We start from the raw sequence: 15,482 nt of genomic DNA on the forward strand, positions 1-15,482 counted from the left end.
TGGGGGGGAGGCATTATTTTGGGAAAAAAAGAACTTCAGGGGTGCACGGTTCAGTGGCACCCCCCGCCCCCCCGCTTTCCTGAAGATGCTAACCATGTGAGCGCAGTCGGCCATAAATGACTTGAATGCTGATGCAAGGGAAGATAGGCAGAAACCTAAGTAATAAAGCAGGAAAATCAGAGCGTGAGAGACACAATAAAGCATAATGACAAAGACGGACGGATTGCTGGCCTTAGATCTCCTACATGGGCTGCATTAAGGCGGTTTAAATAAATAGTCAAGGCCTTTTGGCAGACATTCCATCGTAATCTTTTCTTTGTAAATATCCTCAGTAGATTAGGAGAGCAAGAGGTGCAGGATTCAAAGCACAGGTCAAGGCGCGTTTGTCTTCCCAAACACTCTGAGCGCTGTACTAACAGAGGGCAGGGAAAATGTTTGTGCTTGTAAGTGTGATTCACTTTGTATCATAGTTGTTCGCTGCTTTTAAAGCATGCCCGAGTGTTTGCTCCCGGATGGCAGTGGGAGGGGAGGTGGGATTTGCTCTGAGGTCATCAGCGCTTTACCGGATCTGTGGACAGTTTACATTCCCCTCATGAGTCACGTAGGTAACTGGGTGCTTGGCAGAAAGTGGTCTACACGAGCAAGACTGTGTCCAGGCTTTCAGCTCTACTCTGACACTCTGCTATTTCTATGTGCTGGAAGGTTCTGTGAAGCATGTAGACTAAAAGGTGGAAGTTAGTGTAAAATTAGGTATAAAAATTTGTTTATTAGGATGGATATTAACACAGCAAACAAGAGAGTCACAGATGTGTCTGTCCATCTATTTGCATTGGAATTAGCCTGCAATCTCTGACCATGCTCTGTGATGAGTCCTGTACTGTGTGATGAGCCTTATGTTCCGTGATGAGTCCTGTACTGTGTGATCAGCCTTATGCTCCATGTTGAGTCCTGTACTGTGTGATCAGCCTTATGTCCCATGATGAGTTCTGTACGGTGTGATGAGCCTTATGTTCCATGATGAGTCCTGTACTGTGTGATGAGCCTTATGTTCCATGATGAGTCCTGTATTGTGTGATGAGCCTTATGCTACGTGATGAGTCCTGTACTGTGTGATGAGCCTTATGTTCCGTGATGAGTCCTGTACTGTGTGATGAGCCTTATACTCCGTGATGAGTCCTGTACTGTGTGATGAGCCTTATGCTCCGTGATGAGTCCTGTACTGTGTGATGAGCCTTATGTTCCGTGATGAGTCCTGTACTGTGTGATGAGCCTTATGTTCCGTGATGAGTCCTGTACTGTGTGATGAGCCTTATGTTCTGTGATGAGTCCTGTACTGTGTGATGAGCCTTATGTCCCGTGATGAGTCCTGTACTGTGTGATGAGCCTTATGCTCCGTGATGAGTCCTGTACTGTGTGATGAGCCTTATGTTCCATGATGAGTCCTGTACTGTTTGATGAGCCTTATGCTACGTGATGAGTCCTGTACTGTGTGATGAGCCTTATGTTCCGTGATGAGTCCTGTACTGTGTGATGAGCCTTATGCTACGTGATGAGTCCTGTACTGTGTGATGAGCCTTATGTTCCGTGATGAGTCCTGTACTGTGTGATGAGCCTTATGTTCCATGATGAGTCCTGTACTGTGTGATGAGCCCTACATTTAACCCTGAACTATGGGATGAGCCCTGTGACAAGCCTTTGAAATAAACCTGTCAACAAGGCACTGCCCTGAAGACTGCCATTGGTTTCTTTAGTCAACTTCGGTCCAAACATGATTGCAGAAACACAGCAAAGAAATCCAGGTGGTGTACAGTAAAGGCTGTGAGAACAGATGACAATAGGAGCATGAGCAGGCTTGGCGTAGGGAGATCAAGGTGAGCCCCCCCAGCCGCGGTCTCAGGCATTTCTGGGCAAGTTTCGCCTTGTCCCGGGTAGATGTGTTGCATCAGGTGAGGTCGTCACAAAACAGTCCCATGGTGTTTTATTCTCTGTGCTGCACAACTACAGCAATAGGGTCCTATGCTTCCACTATTCCCTGACTGATTTTTAAGCATTTATCAACACATTTCCTAACAGTACACTACAGTGATGATGTTTACTGTCTAGTGGGTAGCTTAAAATAGTGAGTTCATTAATTATAACTGCACATATCACAATATTATTGCACCTGCATTAGTGCATATCAGGGTTTTGGTAATCCATCCATCCATTATCGTAACTGCTTAATCCCCACTGGTTTTGCGGGGGGCCTGGAGCCCATCCCGGGAACAACAGGCACAGGTGGGAACCAACCCTGGGCAGGCGCCAACACACCGCAGGGCACACACTCACCCAGCCACCCTCACACGGGGGCCAATTTAGACACGCCAATCAGCCTACCCTGCATGCTGTGGGACTGTGGGAGGAAGCCGGAGCCCCCGGCAAAAACCCACATGAACACGGGGACAGCATCAAACTCCACACAGAAAAGGTCCCGGGATCGAACCCAGGACCTTCTTGCTAGAAGGCAGCAGCGCTAACCACTGTGCCCCCATGCCGTCCGGGTTTTGGTCATTTCTAACATTAAAAATTACAATTTAAGAAGCTCACGTTTTCTGACATAGCATGTCGTTAAATATCACAGTGAAACACTAATGTGACGTCACATCAGATTAAACATCCCAAGTGACTGGTGACATATTTCACGTTCAGGCAAAAACAACCTTGATTTTGAAGAAATATTGTGACCTGACCTGAATGTTATCGAATGACAAACTCCACCGCACTACACATTACCGTATGGCGTCGGCTCATTCTGATTGGTGTAAAGTTCCTGACAGCCGTAGCTGACATTAGGAAATAGGTTTCATTATAGTAATTGAACCTTTTGTTTCCTGATCCTGGCCAGCATTTAGCCCAGCCTGGTGCCCTGTGATGCCTGAGATAGGCTCCACCCCCCCCCTCCCTCCCAATGACCCTGACCAGAATAAACCATAAGAAGCTGGATGGACATTTTCTTCTTTGGTACAACTTGAGGAAATGCTGAATGCAGGTTTATTCAGCTTGATTCATGTCCTACGTCACCCGAAAAATCTCGGCTTGCATGTGGGCTACTTTAGACGCACTGGAACAAAAGGCCAAACAGAGGAAACCCTCTGTCAGCTCGTCCTGCCTGGGAAGGAAAATGGCCAGGCAGCTCGGGAAGTGTGCGGCTCGCGGGACAATGCGCCAGCTGATCCCAGACGCTGGCTCTCGTTTCGCCAGCTGCGCGACGTAGCGGCCACAGCTGTTAGCCCGTGACGCTCAGCCCCCAGAGCAGCTCTGGCACATTTCTACACGAGAAAACAAACAATGCTGGGGGAGGGGAGGGGGGGGTGGGGGGGGGGTTGTGTAACTGGAGACCGAACACGTTGTTTCTTGCATGGACCCAGTGTTTGTGTCTCTCAGCGCCCGGGACTCCGTGGTACAAGAGTACACAAAAAACTTTCAGTTCAGACAAACCGAGAGCCTACAAGTTGTGGCATAAGGTCTACAGGTCCAGACCCGAGGGAAAGAGGAACTGCAAGCCCGTAACATCTCAGCCTGAGCTACAAACCTGCCGAGAGCTAAGGCTGACATTGCGGTCTGCATGAGAGCCGGAATGCCGAGCAGACTGGCCAATCACGGCACTCACCTTCGACACCCAGCTGAAGAAAGGTGCCATGTCCCAGCTTGGATGTTTCTCCTCCCTTCGTCCCTCCAGTTTTTCTTCGTTTATCTCTGCCCTTTCTTTTAGCACTGAAACATTGCCCCAGGCTGACTCCTGTCTTTTCCCCCAGTCTGCTAGGTCCACTGGGCCACTTCCATGCAGGGCTTCAGAGACGTTTGGCTCCTGCTTTCTTCAGGAACTGCTGTGAACTTGTTCCACACCCCCACCTCCCACACACACACTTCTGTGTTTCGCCTCAGTTGTGAATAACACACTCCCCTGTTTGCCTCCATGGCAGCTCGCTGATGATGTCACTCTCTGTTCTATAGCCGCCTCCCTCCCCACCGGTACCTGCTCCCCAGCTCTCATTCTGCTCCCTGGTTCAGCGAAAGGAAGGTGGGCGTGTCCTGTCAGCTGGACCCCCCCCACCCCCCCCCCCTGAGACTCACATGCCATTTGTCCAGCTGCTCTGTGCCCGATACACAGCCTGAAACTACTCTTCCGGAAACTTGCCCTACATTTCTGTACAAAAAAAAAAGAAGCAGTAAATTGCAGAGTAAATCTAAATATGTGCAAAAAGTATGAACATAAACTATGCAAATTTTATAAGTATGTACTGTATACAAAATATGTACATAAAGTATGTACGATATATAAAGTATGTATATAAAGTATGTACTATATATAAAGTATGTATAAAAAGTATGTATTACAACCTACCGTTTAACCTTTGGAACTCTTCAGCACCCTAGATCAGCGTTTCCCAATCCGGTCCTTGGGAGCTTGGAGGGAGCAAAAACCTGAACTGTCTGTGGGGCCCAAGGACCGGGCTGGGAAACATTGACTGAGATATCTGGAAGCAAAAAAATTGATATGGACAGCAAACTTAAATAATATAGCAATAATACAACCAGTTTAATCAAAATTCAGTACATAGGTACATACATTTAATAGGTGACAGTGTATAAAAATTACAAATTTTTTCATTTTATTAAACTTATTTCCATTTCTTCTCACATATTGTGCTACCACAGCATGTCTTTGTAAACAGAAGCAGAGGGAAATATTTTGTCGGTAAACAAACACTTAGTAGTTACTAAGCAAAATATGTACTACTATGGAAGCATACTTAATCCTTCCCATTACAAGAAATGATGTCATAATTATAAAACATAACATATTTATCATGTTAGTAATATATATAACTATAATAAGTTGATGTGTGAACATTCTCCTATACAGGAAAGGTACAGGAAGGTATGCTGCTCTGTAACTCTACGAAGCTGTAAAGTAGTGCACTTTTTATGGTTGTGACATCATCATCCGGCCATGCCCGGCTTTGCCCGGCTTTGCCCTTGTGTGAGGAAGCACTCTCTGGGTTCGGCACTAGCAGACGGCCCAACGGCGCCCCCTGTCTTTCAGATGACATGGCAGGAGTACTCCGCACAGGCTTCTTTGTTTGCCGCCGAGCCTGAGCAGACAATAAGGCCTCCAATGATTCATGCGGGGAAAATCAGGAGCTGGCCGATCCTACTGTGTTCGTGCACGCCTCCCCCACCCCCCGAGGCGGTACTAGCCCCACAGTGCTCTTTGATCCCAGGCTCCCTGCCCTCTAAATGCCTTCCATACATGCTCGAGTGCGGGTCCACTGCTCTAAGGTGTAATTTGAGCTTCAGAGTTTACATTTTTTGAGCTTATGAGCTGCATTAGACTCACACATTGTGGCAGAACTGTCCTGCACATCTTTTACATGATTTATGGTTAATGGTAATGGACACTGGTCCAGACCTTATTAAAATCAACAACTGTCATAATTCCACAGCTGACGCTGAACAGGTGTACTGACACACAACACGACCATCTCAATTCTCACTTCTATCTTTGGATGGAACTGGGCTCCTTTTGTTAAACTATTATTTAACCCAATTTCAGCTGTAACTTCTGTCAATCTCTTTCAACATACCCAGCCTTAAAGAACACGTTGTTCATTCGTTCCGCAGAGACCCGCCTGTACTTCCAGAAGGCTTTCCCGGAATTGACAGCATTTACAGAACAAGAGCAGTTCCGTCGGTAAGAGACTGGGCGTGGTCCACACCCCGGGCTTGATCTTTAGGTGTTCGTTAAATGAAATTAACGTGCTGCTCCTTGACATCACGCGATGGGCCGTGTTCCCTGCTCCGTTTTCTGCTGCAGCTACCGACTGAAGTGGTTTTATCGACCGCGGTTGTCGAAGCCTTCAGGACTTAAGCTCCACCACCGAACATCCACCGCAGGTCAAAAGCACTCTGGGCCCATTAATACAAGCACACTGTAGAGAGACACCCCAGGCTGAAATCCCAGCGTCCCCCAGGAGCACCCAACTTTCAGGAAAAAGACAGCAGCAATTTAAGGCACGCAAGCCTTGCTGGTTTAAAATCGGACAACTTCAAGCAGTGTGGGTAGAATCCCATGTCATGCCCTACGTTTGCCCACACTGTCGGGGACAAATAAAAACTGCCTTGCTAAGTGGACACCCCCTTCAGAAGATGTCGCCCTAGCAAGCTGCCTGTCACCTAATGGGTTGACTGGCACTGAATAAAGGTTTGTTGAGTAGTGGGGGAAAAAAAAACCTGAAAACACTATATTTACCACACTGAATATTAACATCGATAAGGTCCATCTTCCAAAGTCGTGAAACTGATTTACTGAATAACTAGCTACAGCTTTAAAACATGCTGTGAACATGACAATAGGAATACATAAAATTACAGGGAAAGCCAGCATCAGACTAGCATGTACGACATCTGATCGATGTGCGGGAAATCCACTATCGCCCCCTAGCTGCCACTCATTAAGCGCATCTGTTCTGATGTGAATCGGTCAAGGATCACACAGAAACACCACAGCTAACAGAAGGCAGTTTGTGATTTAATGCATTTTTATATTTTATCATTCTAACCACAAGAGAAAAAGTAAAATAAATAAAACTGCAGCTTCCGAATGCAGTGACCTTACAAACCACATAAGTACAAAACACTTAATATCAAAACGGACCTCATACATCGCAAATGAGCCTCACTTTTTCCCCCCCGAAAAATACACAAAACAATATATGCAAAAAAGTAGATGGAAGCATATTTAATCATAAATGCAAAACGTTTGGGTGTGAAAAATATATGCCTTGTTCTTATTTTGATCATTCAACAATTAAGATTAAGGCAAACACATCGGACTTTACTGGTATATAGTCCAGATGATGTTACTGGCCCAGTAAATATATAATGGTGTGCATGATTAACACCAATGTTTCCCTTAGAATACTGCAGTCCTTTGCACAAAGGTGGTACTTATTAACACCACAGAGTTGTGGGCTGGACCCATGTCTCACTGGACCATCCAGAACTGAGTTAGTTAGGTCATCCAGGCAGGTTCTGGGGTCAAGGCAGTGACTGGATCAAGATGATCTTCTCGTTGATGCAGAAACGGTGTAGCACAGACATGAGGTTCTCGCCGCAGCGAGACACCTGCCTCTCCATGGCCAGGCGGAAGTCCTCCTTCACGCCCTTGGTGATGCCCCGGGTGACTGTGTGGTGCCTGGGCGGGGGGGGGGGGGGCAGGCAGAGATATCAGTGAGGTGACACGGAGAGAGAGAGGGAGAGGGCGAGAGAGGAAGCCCCAGGCTACACAGCCAGATCAGTGAGCACATGCCTCAAACTCACTGTCTGTAGGGTCACGCCTTCTGCGCCCATCACTGTGGCCATGAGCCTCGCGTTAGCCTCGGCTAACTTGCAAACATCCTCCCCCATGACCCGTTACAGATTAAAGTTTACAAGGGATTTCAGGAGAAGGAAAAAAAAATAAAAAATCACTGGAAAAAACGCCTTCTTTACACCAATTACTGCAGAGACAGTGTGCCATTTGATTAATTTCCGCAGATTTTTTTTTGCAGGGAGAAACCAGTAAAATTCATATTTCGGACCCAAAGAGATGCGCATGTGATACATTAGGCTCACACCAAAAAACAGCCATGAAGAACGTAATGAAGTCTACTGTGAAGTCATGCAGGAGAGGGACTGTGTTCCAGAGAACGGAGACAACGAAAGGTCAAGGCGGCTGGGCGGGGGGGGCGGGGGGGGTGGCGGAGGAGTAGGGGTAAATGAGACCAGCAGGTCCAGGACATAGTGGAGACTTGTCTCTGTGCTCGGTGAGCACATCATCCAGCACAGCAGACACGGACCTAATACCAACATTTCACTAACTGATGTACTTCAATACCCAAGAGCTCTGCTATCTTATACAGACTGTACCATCAAATCAGTACTAAGGGGATTGTTCAAGCACAGAAAAGTGCATATTGCTACATTTCATGTGGAAGGCCAGATAAACTACAATTTATTTTCTGAATCAAACATACACTTTGAACAAGGGGGCACAAACCTTTGCCCATTACAATGTATGCCACATCAGCCTAAGAAAATGCAGTGAGAGGTCTGAATTCTGATACTTTGTTTTATAAAGATGGAATGTCCAGTTTCTGGAAAGGGGTTAAACTAGGGGGGCAGGGTGGGGCCTGCATTGTACACAGCGTGTCTGAGTATGAGCAAGAGCAAAGAGTAAAACAGACAGATAGTAAGAGGGACATTTACCCCCCCCCCTCCAAAGAGTCATAAATCCACACAATACTCCTGTTTGGGGGAGGGGGAGTCAACAATCAGGCCAATTATGCAAGGTAACTATACCTCTGTAAGATGAAGACCATGTGACAATGGAAACCCAAACAGACTGTATACAATCACAACACAGCGCAGTCAAAAAACGGATGCCATGGCTTGGGGGGGGGGGGGGGGGGAATAAAAAAAATTAAAAAAAACTCATGTTTACGCGGCACGGCGACAAAGCAATGGACTGTAGGACTAACGAACGAACAGAAGAAAAAAAAACAGAAGAGACGGAGGATGACCAGTCTGGGTGGTGGGGAGGGGTACCTTTCGGCGGTCTGTGCCCCTGGAAGCAGCAGGGTACTAAAATCCTGGGATACCAGCCCCAGGGCAGAGCTGGGGTTCCTAGAGACAGCAAACACCATGATTTAACACCTGGAACTGGCTCCACGTACACCCACAGACGACAGGCCCACAGAACTACGCAGAGAGGCCACCAGACAAGCAGAGGGGAGGACCAGCGGGGTTGTACACGAGCGTGCCTTCAAGATAGGGACCTCATCGACCCAGGGTTTCAGGAGGAGGACCGGCAATCAGCAGAAGCCGGACGAGAAGGATCCTGAAGGACATAAACGACGTACGGACACACTCACGGCGATTGTGAAGGACCTACGCTGACACGCTAACTCGGGATCCTGAAAACGAGGAAGTCGGAGGTCCAGGAAATTCTTATAGTCTTGTAGAAGATAAGAGGCCATCTCACTGCGCTGGTCACTCACAGCCAAAGACAAGCACCAAATTATACAGCGAAGTCCAAGCTAACTGGCTTCTGGAAAAAAAAATACCTGAAAGGGACCTCTGAGGAGGTTCTGCATATATGGGGTAAACTCAGTGAGATATCCAGCCATATCTGCCTAGAATAACAGGGGCGGCAGTGGAAGACTCTCATAGTAACCAGGTCTTCCCAGCTAACTCGGTGCATACAGGCATCATCTAATGCTACAACGCTGAACATAAGGAGGTACGCAAATGTGACTAACAGACCGACATGCACAGACATGCACAAGACTGCCTCCCACAGGCCGGCCACATTACAGCCCATCGATTTTCCCCACAGTCCCAACTTCCATCCAGAACACATAAGCACCCCCCAAACCTGGACCTTCAAACTCTATGTAAGACTTACTGTTCCTGGTGTGGCATTACTGAGGAAGGGATGCAGCGTGGGTGGGGTACTTACTTTATGAGCATCCCCTGATTTGGCAGCAGCTCCAGCTGGATCCTACCCCCCTCGTTGGTGCGCAGGTAGGCAAACTCCTCCAGCATGTCGATGTCTGTGTGGAGCGGCAGGGTTCAGGAATAAGAAGTAGATGAAAGAGACCCAACACAACCCAAACAGCGTCTACGCTGTCATATTTCAAAGGTGCATCGACCAATGAGGGTCAAGTTTGGCCTTGACTAAGTATTCACAGGCAACGTGAATCTGACAACGAACTACTAATTCTTCAAGGTCTGGAACTGCTTCTCCTGTATCACATGGAAAGGATACTGGTGACATAGTTGAAGAAATTCTCATACTGGAAGCTCCCCTGCTGGCAGATCTTGTCGACTGCCTTGAGGAACAAGCCTTCCCCGAGCGGCCAATCATGTTGCAGGAGAACAATCACGTGACCGAGCGCTAGGTCGTCCCTGCTGTCTGTAAAGGCTCGCAGCTGTTTGGCATTTCATGTAGAAAAAGAAAGAAAGAGGCATTACAGTTAAGGGTGTGTGTGTTTGCGTGAGTAGTACCTGGGGTATTATATTAACATAAAACATAAAGCCACAGTCAGAACAGGCTTTATGGTCTTCATACCTTGAAGCAGGCCAACATCAGCTGCAGGCAGAACGGCATGATAGCTTTGCCAGTGCATGACAGAAGCCGCAGGTCGTTGCCTGGGGAAAAAAAACACATTAACAACTTCATATGTGGAATCAGATCCAAAACAGAACAACCTTCACCTCATGCTAATGGTATAGCAAGCATGACTAAGCTGTCCACCTGTCCTTCAGGTTCATTTCTTCGACAAGTAGAACTCTTTAAACTCGAGTAGACCAAAATTACCCAAATCTATAGCACAGGCTTCCTTCCAATGCCTGCACGGATCATGTGACAGCAGCTTACCCTTCCGAAACTTGCCCCTGACCCGGGTTTGATCCTCGGGGGTCCTGCACGGGTCCTGGGTTTGAGGCACAAGTACACTGACCACGTCCAGCAGTTTCTCACAAGCCATCTGATAGTGGCCCGGCAAGAGAGCACCAAGGAGAGAGATACACACAGTGACATCGAGAATTAAGGCAAGAGGGATAATGTGCAGGTAACCCGAACTGACAAGCCAAGCTAACAGGATGAATCTCTCTAAAAACCCTTCTGCATTCAGGTCACATTTCTGCTGATGATATATGCAGGATAGACAGCATCACTGGGGAAAAAAACAGTAAAGAAATGAACACAGAAGACAGGCGACAATAGGTGAAGTGGGTGTTCGTACCCGGTACTCCCCAAGGGCATAGTGACAGGAGGCGAGCTGGATGAGGGCCCGCTGGTGCTCCAGGCTGCCTTGGGGGGACATAGGCCCTTGCTGTGGGGCCTGGAAGGAGGCCATCTGATGCAGGCTGCTTAAAGCCTTCCTGTACTGCCCCTGGAAACACAAACGTAGCATGTTCAGAGTCACAAGTCAGGTGTGCACCATGGCTCCATCCTTGGAACAATATAAATATTTCAGGTTTGCAAATAGAAGTTGCCTTCTCAAAGATACCGATCAATTTAAACCGTTCATTGCAATCCGAGGATTAGTAGCAGTAAATTTTTTACTGGCAGACAGCAGGTTTGATTCTCTCTTCTCCACATACCTGGTAGATAATCATGTCTGTGAGGAAGATCCTGAGCCAGAGCCAAGTCTCGGTCTTCCAGGAGGAACAGATTTTATTGAACTCTGCATGAGGAATATAACCGGTTTAAAAAGATGGTCATCTGTGGACAGGGTTGTAATTTCACAAAGTAGCACTGGGTTTGGTTAGTTTGTAGCGATAGAGAAACATTTCACAATGAAAAGAGCCACTTGCTCGATCTGCCCAGTTTACCTGACTCCAAGGCCTCATGTGAATGCAGCAGATCCCAGCTTTCCCTGGCGGTCCGGAAGCTGTCCAGCGTCTCCGCCCAGCCCGGCATGTCCGCCTTGTTCACCACGATGTGCCGCCCACGCCCTTTTCCCAGGCCGTCCTCGTCATCCGAGCTCTGAGTGCACGCGCATAAACATGCTGACATTCTGATGCTGACATCCACAACAAAGCATAATGTAAAAACATGGTGGAATGAAATGCTAAATGGCATTAGGTCTCTAATTACTGTGAGGGATGAAATTCAGCTCAATACCTCCCAAGTTAGAGACTCGGGGTGACAAGGTGAGGCACATTACCACAGTGTGTTGTTGAGAAGGCATGCAGCATACTCGACATTCACTTCGGAAAAATTACAATGCTCGGCACATCAAAACAAAGCTGTCAAACCACCCAAAAAAACTGCAGAGGCTTTTTGTAGCTCCCAGCTGTGAAGATCCAGGGGCTCTGCTCACCATGGGTTTTTCACGGCCATCGGCTAATTTGCACTTCTTGTGGGCATGTTTGGTGCTCCGCTCCAGGTCCACTTCACTGTACACAGAGGACAGGTCCTCCAGCAGGATCCAGGGCATTGTCCCAGGGGAGCTGAGGCCTGAGGGGGCACACACCAACACCAACACCGTCATCATCCATGGTCAGAGCAAGAAAACCAAACAGAAACACAGTGAGATGCATGCTTATGTTTGCTGGTTTCCAGCCATGATCCTATCATAGTCAAACCCTGGTTACGCACTCCCCTCACCCTGGAAAAGCGAGGGCTGCACAGTGCTGACGTAGAGGTAGGCGCTCCGGAAGAGCACCAGGGCGGCACAGATGACCACCTGGCTGCGGCACCTGGACAGAGTCTCCCCCTCCAGGCCGGGCAGGTAGCGGCACAGCTTCTTCATGCGCTGCAGGATCTCCGGGTAGCTCCTGGAAGAACCAGAAGAATGGATGGCATCTAACATACCCAATGCCAGAGCTTTTCCCACGATTCCCCCATCCTGAGTTCAAAGTTTGCCGCCTTGCTTTTCGTTCCAGCTCTAAGACAGCGTTTCCCAACCTGGCCCTCAGGAACCCAGAGACGGTCCACGTTTTTGCTCCCTTCCAGCTGCCAGAGAATCAAGAACATCGAATACCTGGTACAGGTGGACTGTTTGGGAGTCCCCAACGATTGGGCTGAGAAAACCTGCTCTACACCACTTTGTTAAAATCCATCACACATTGTTTTATTGACTTTGTAATTGCACTCTTCTTAGCTTTGTTTTTCCAGTGGATATGCAGGCTATGCCTCCCCATGCGGCTCCTCCCCCCTCACCTGCTGCCCTTGTCCCCCTGCCACTCGCAGCGGGCCCCCACCACGGCCAAGATGTCCAGCAGGCGCTCCCACGGGTCCGACACCAGGGAGGACTTCTCCGTCAGGCCGTCGATCACGTAGCGCTGCGAGCCTCTGGCTGCGCCGGGGGACTTGAGGCCCATACCCTCCTGGGATCCTGGGGGGGCAAAAATATTTCTGCAACATAGCACTGCTTCATGAAGAAGGACAACACCCCAAGGTCGTCGCCCACCCCGTATGGTACAACAGCATGTACCGTACCCTGCAGCTGGCCGTCGGCGGAGGGCCCCCGTGTGACGTAGCCGATGTAGAACTCGGCCGCCTTGTGCATGTACTTGTAGAGCAGGTTGGGGGGCAGCCGCATGTCGGGAGTGTTGATGATCAGGGGCAGGACATCACACACTGTGGGAGGGAAGCAGAGAGGGTCATCTCACGCGTGCAGTTGGGGTGGGGGGGGGGGGGGGGCAGGGTTCACAAGGGACTTACCAAAGAGCTTCCTGAAGCAGTTGACCGGCGTGTCCAAGTCTTCGATGCCCTCGGCTTCCAGCAGCGTCTCCCCTAAGCTCACCTGTAGGGGGCGATCACAGCGCTTACGGCTCTTCGGCAAACCCTGCGTGTCCACCTGTCAGAACTCCTCTAAGGGAAGCCGGGAGGAATGTTCAAAACTCGAATGATAACACGCCGGGAGCCAGTGCTGACTGAAGCCCACATGGAACCCTAGGCAAGCGTCACTGCCGGCACCCGCACTGCAGATGGCTTGAGGACGTGTACAGGGGCGAGGAACTGACAGAGCGTGGCACGCACCGTGTGAGACAAAGCGGAAATCAGCTCACTAAGCCAGCAGCCCTCGGAAGAGCTGGGGCCACCAGCGAATCGGTGCAACTGTTCAACTTCGATTAGCTGTAGATCTCACAGAATAAATACGCTGCCACCGGCCACAGAAAAAAGGACGTGTAGATTTGAGGAGCTGATGGCCCTGGAGGAGGAGGATGAGGAGCGACGGGGAGCTCGGAATTACTCACTCCGTGCTGCACCACGGATTCAGGGAAGCGCCTCAGCAACAGCAGCAGCATCTCGGCCTTCTCCACCGTGTTGAAGCACTGCTCGGTGGCCTTGAGGAGCATCTCGCACTGCACGCGGCCAGGCAGCGTCTCAAACAGGCCTGACGTGCACGCACACACACACACACACACACACACACACACGCACACACAAAGACATGAGACTGCACCTACACAAAGAGAAATTCCCGCAAGGACAACCCCAAAACCCAAGAGCATCTCCATCCCCATCCCCTCACCCCGCAGGAACTGCGCATGCTTGTCCTGGCAGTCATTGCGCAGCGCTGCGGTGATGACAGTTATCTCCCTCCACACCACAGGCTGATCCGGGAAGTTAACAAACCTGCAAGACCGCGGACAGATAAACCAAAACACCTACTCCAGACAGTAAAAAAGACAGGTACATTTGGATAAATAGGTGGTTATCCTAAACAATTCACTCTAACTGCAGGGTAAGCCTGTCGGTCACTCACATGTCATAGAGCAGCCTGCCGGCAGACGCGGTTCTCTCCGCGTTCCGTTCGATGGTATACATTTCATACTAAAAACGGGCAACAACGTAAAAATAAACACCATTGTTCGAGGCTGCCTTGCCTTCATCCTGCACAGCACGGTTCTTATACACGACAATCTCGATTAAACATCTAGAGCAAATTGAGTTACATAGGAAACGTTTCGGGGTTTGCTACCCACCTGTATGTTGAAATCTGACGGGTAGAGGGTGCGAGCCGTGATGAGCCAGGCTTTGGCTGCCCAGGGGTCCTCAGAAACCAGCTCCCGAGCTTTTTTCACCAAAAACTCACAGTCTGCTTGCGCCGACATGTCTCTTTCGGCCACTGATTTCTTGATGGAAATGATAATCACTCAGATACCTATTAGCACATAATCGCTCTTTAGCTGCATACGAGTACTTTACCGCTAGCGCTGACTAGCATAACACACGGCTGGCTAATTCCACTATGCACTTACTGTGAATGAAACATGTGTATATACTCTACCAGGCTGTTGTCAGTTAATATTATCCTATGCAAAATGGACCATACATCGCGCTAAAAAATAAAAATATGAAATTTAATATACTGTGGCATGGAATACAAAGTAACAAGGTTTGTTGATGGCGCAAAGATGTCGGTCGCAGAAGGATGATGTCATCAGTTTCTATTACGTTAATCCAGACGAGGCTGCAGAAGAGATGCCTAGTATTCCGTTGATGCCGTGTAGTCAATTAATAGAAAGTCTCTGCACATTCCAAGTTTAAAATGCACGCTTCAGCTCATGTAAGCATAAATGGTTGGGAAAACAAAAGCGTTAACGTTAGAGCGCAATGTTTTCCTGCATTATGAAAAAGGGCAAATTCTATTTACACTAAAATAATGTGAAGGGGAATTGTTGCATTTGATAGCAAAAGTGAAATGCACCCCCAGTAATTCTGGACATCCCAGCTTTCGTAACACAGCAACCTTTACTTACAGCAGAGCTCTCCAGTTCGGTACTGTAAGGCTAGAATTTAGTGCAATTTGCAGATCCCTGTTCAAATATACCTGCAGGTACCTAGCTGATTTAAACAAAATATAGAATAATGACAATCTAAGTGGTATCAGATTATTGGTGGTTAGTTTGTGCTGAATAAAGGCATTTGTAGCACTTTG

At 48.5% G+C, this 15,482-nt stretch overlaps 2 protein-coding genes across 7 annotated transcripts in view; both read right to left on the reverse strand.

Moving 5' to 3' along the window:
* Nucleotides 1-4,017, reverse strand: part of LOC111833259 (TBC1 domain family member 1-like) — a 30,129-nt gene extending 26,112 nt beyond the window's left edge. The window contains exon 1 of the mRNA XM_023791345.2: nucleotides 3,650-4,017. Coding sequence (XP_023647113.1) covers nucleotides 3,650-3,679 — 30 coding nt within the window. The 5' untranslated portion in view covers nucleotides 3,680-4,017. The remainder of the gene's footprint in view (nucleotides 1-3,649) is intronic.
* Nucleotides 4,018-6,550: 2,533 nt separating this feature from the next.
* On the reverse strand, nucleotides 6,551-14,997 carry ints10 (integrator complex subunit 10). 6 transcript variants are annotated; one of them, XM_023791839.2, is made up of 18 exons: nucleotides 14,527-14,996; nucleotides 14,307-14,374; nucleotides 14,073-14,176; nucleotides 13,795-13,934; nucleotides 13,259-13,340; nucleotides 13,034-13,174; nucleotides 12,755-12,929; nucleotides 12,200-12,369; nucleotides 11,913-12,049; nucleotides 11,422-11,575; nucleotides 11,191-11,273; nucleotides 10,830-10,979; nucleotides 10,463-10,571; nucleotides 10,154-10,233; nucleotides 9,851-10,013; nucleotides 9,542-9,635; nucleotides 8,629-8,706; nucleotides 6,551-7,237 (listed from the first exon to the last, which is right to left on the reverse strand). In XM_023791839.2, the coding sequence occupies exons 1-18, from the start codon at nucleotides 14,653-14,655 to the stop codon at nucleotides 7,081-7,083; spliced, it is 2,214 nt and encodes a 737-aa protein (XP_023647607.1). In that variant the 5' UTR covers nucleotides 14,656-14,996; the 3' UTR covers nucleotides 6,551-7,080. The 6 variants fall into 6 exon arrangements, with proteins under 6 accessions (XP_023647607.1, XP_072554016.1, XP_023647624.1 ...); XM_072697915.1 differs by having other exon boundaries at nucleotides 13,795-14,176; nucleotides 14,527-14,997; XM_023791856.2 differs by lacking the exon at nucleotides 8,629-8,706 and having other exon boundaries at nucleotides 14,527-14,995.
* Nucleotides 14,998-15,482: the final 485 nt, after the last annotated feature.

The sequence above is a fragment of the Paramormyrops kingsleyae genome, chromosome 12 (genome assembly GCF_048594095.1).
Source record: "Paramormyrops kingsleyae isolate MSU_618 chromosome 12, PKINGS_0.4, whole genome shotgun sequence".
NCBI lineage: Eukaryota > Metazoa > Chordata > Actinopteri > Osteoglossiformes > Mormyridae > Paramormyrops > Paramormyrops kingsleyae.

Coding starts and splice junctions, on each gene's coding strand:
- ints10 (XM_072697914.1), bottom strand. CDS start 14,655: ATGTCGGCGCAAGCAGACTGTGAGTTTTTGGTGAAAAAAGCTCGGGAG. Junction 13,341..13,794: donor AATCCGTGGTGCAGCACGGA/GTGAGTAATTCC, acceptor CGCCCCCTACAG/GTGAGCTTAGGGGAGACGCT. Junction 11,576..11,912: donor ATGGCCGTGAAAAACCCATG/GTGAGCAGAGCC, acceptor GCGTGCACTCAG/AGCTCGGATGACGAGGACGG.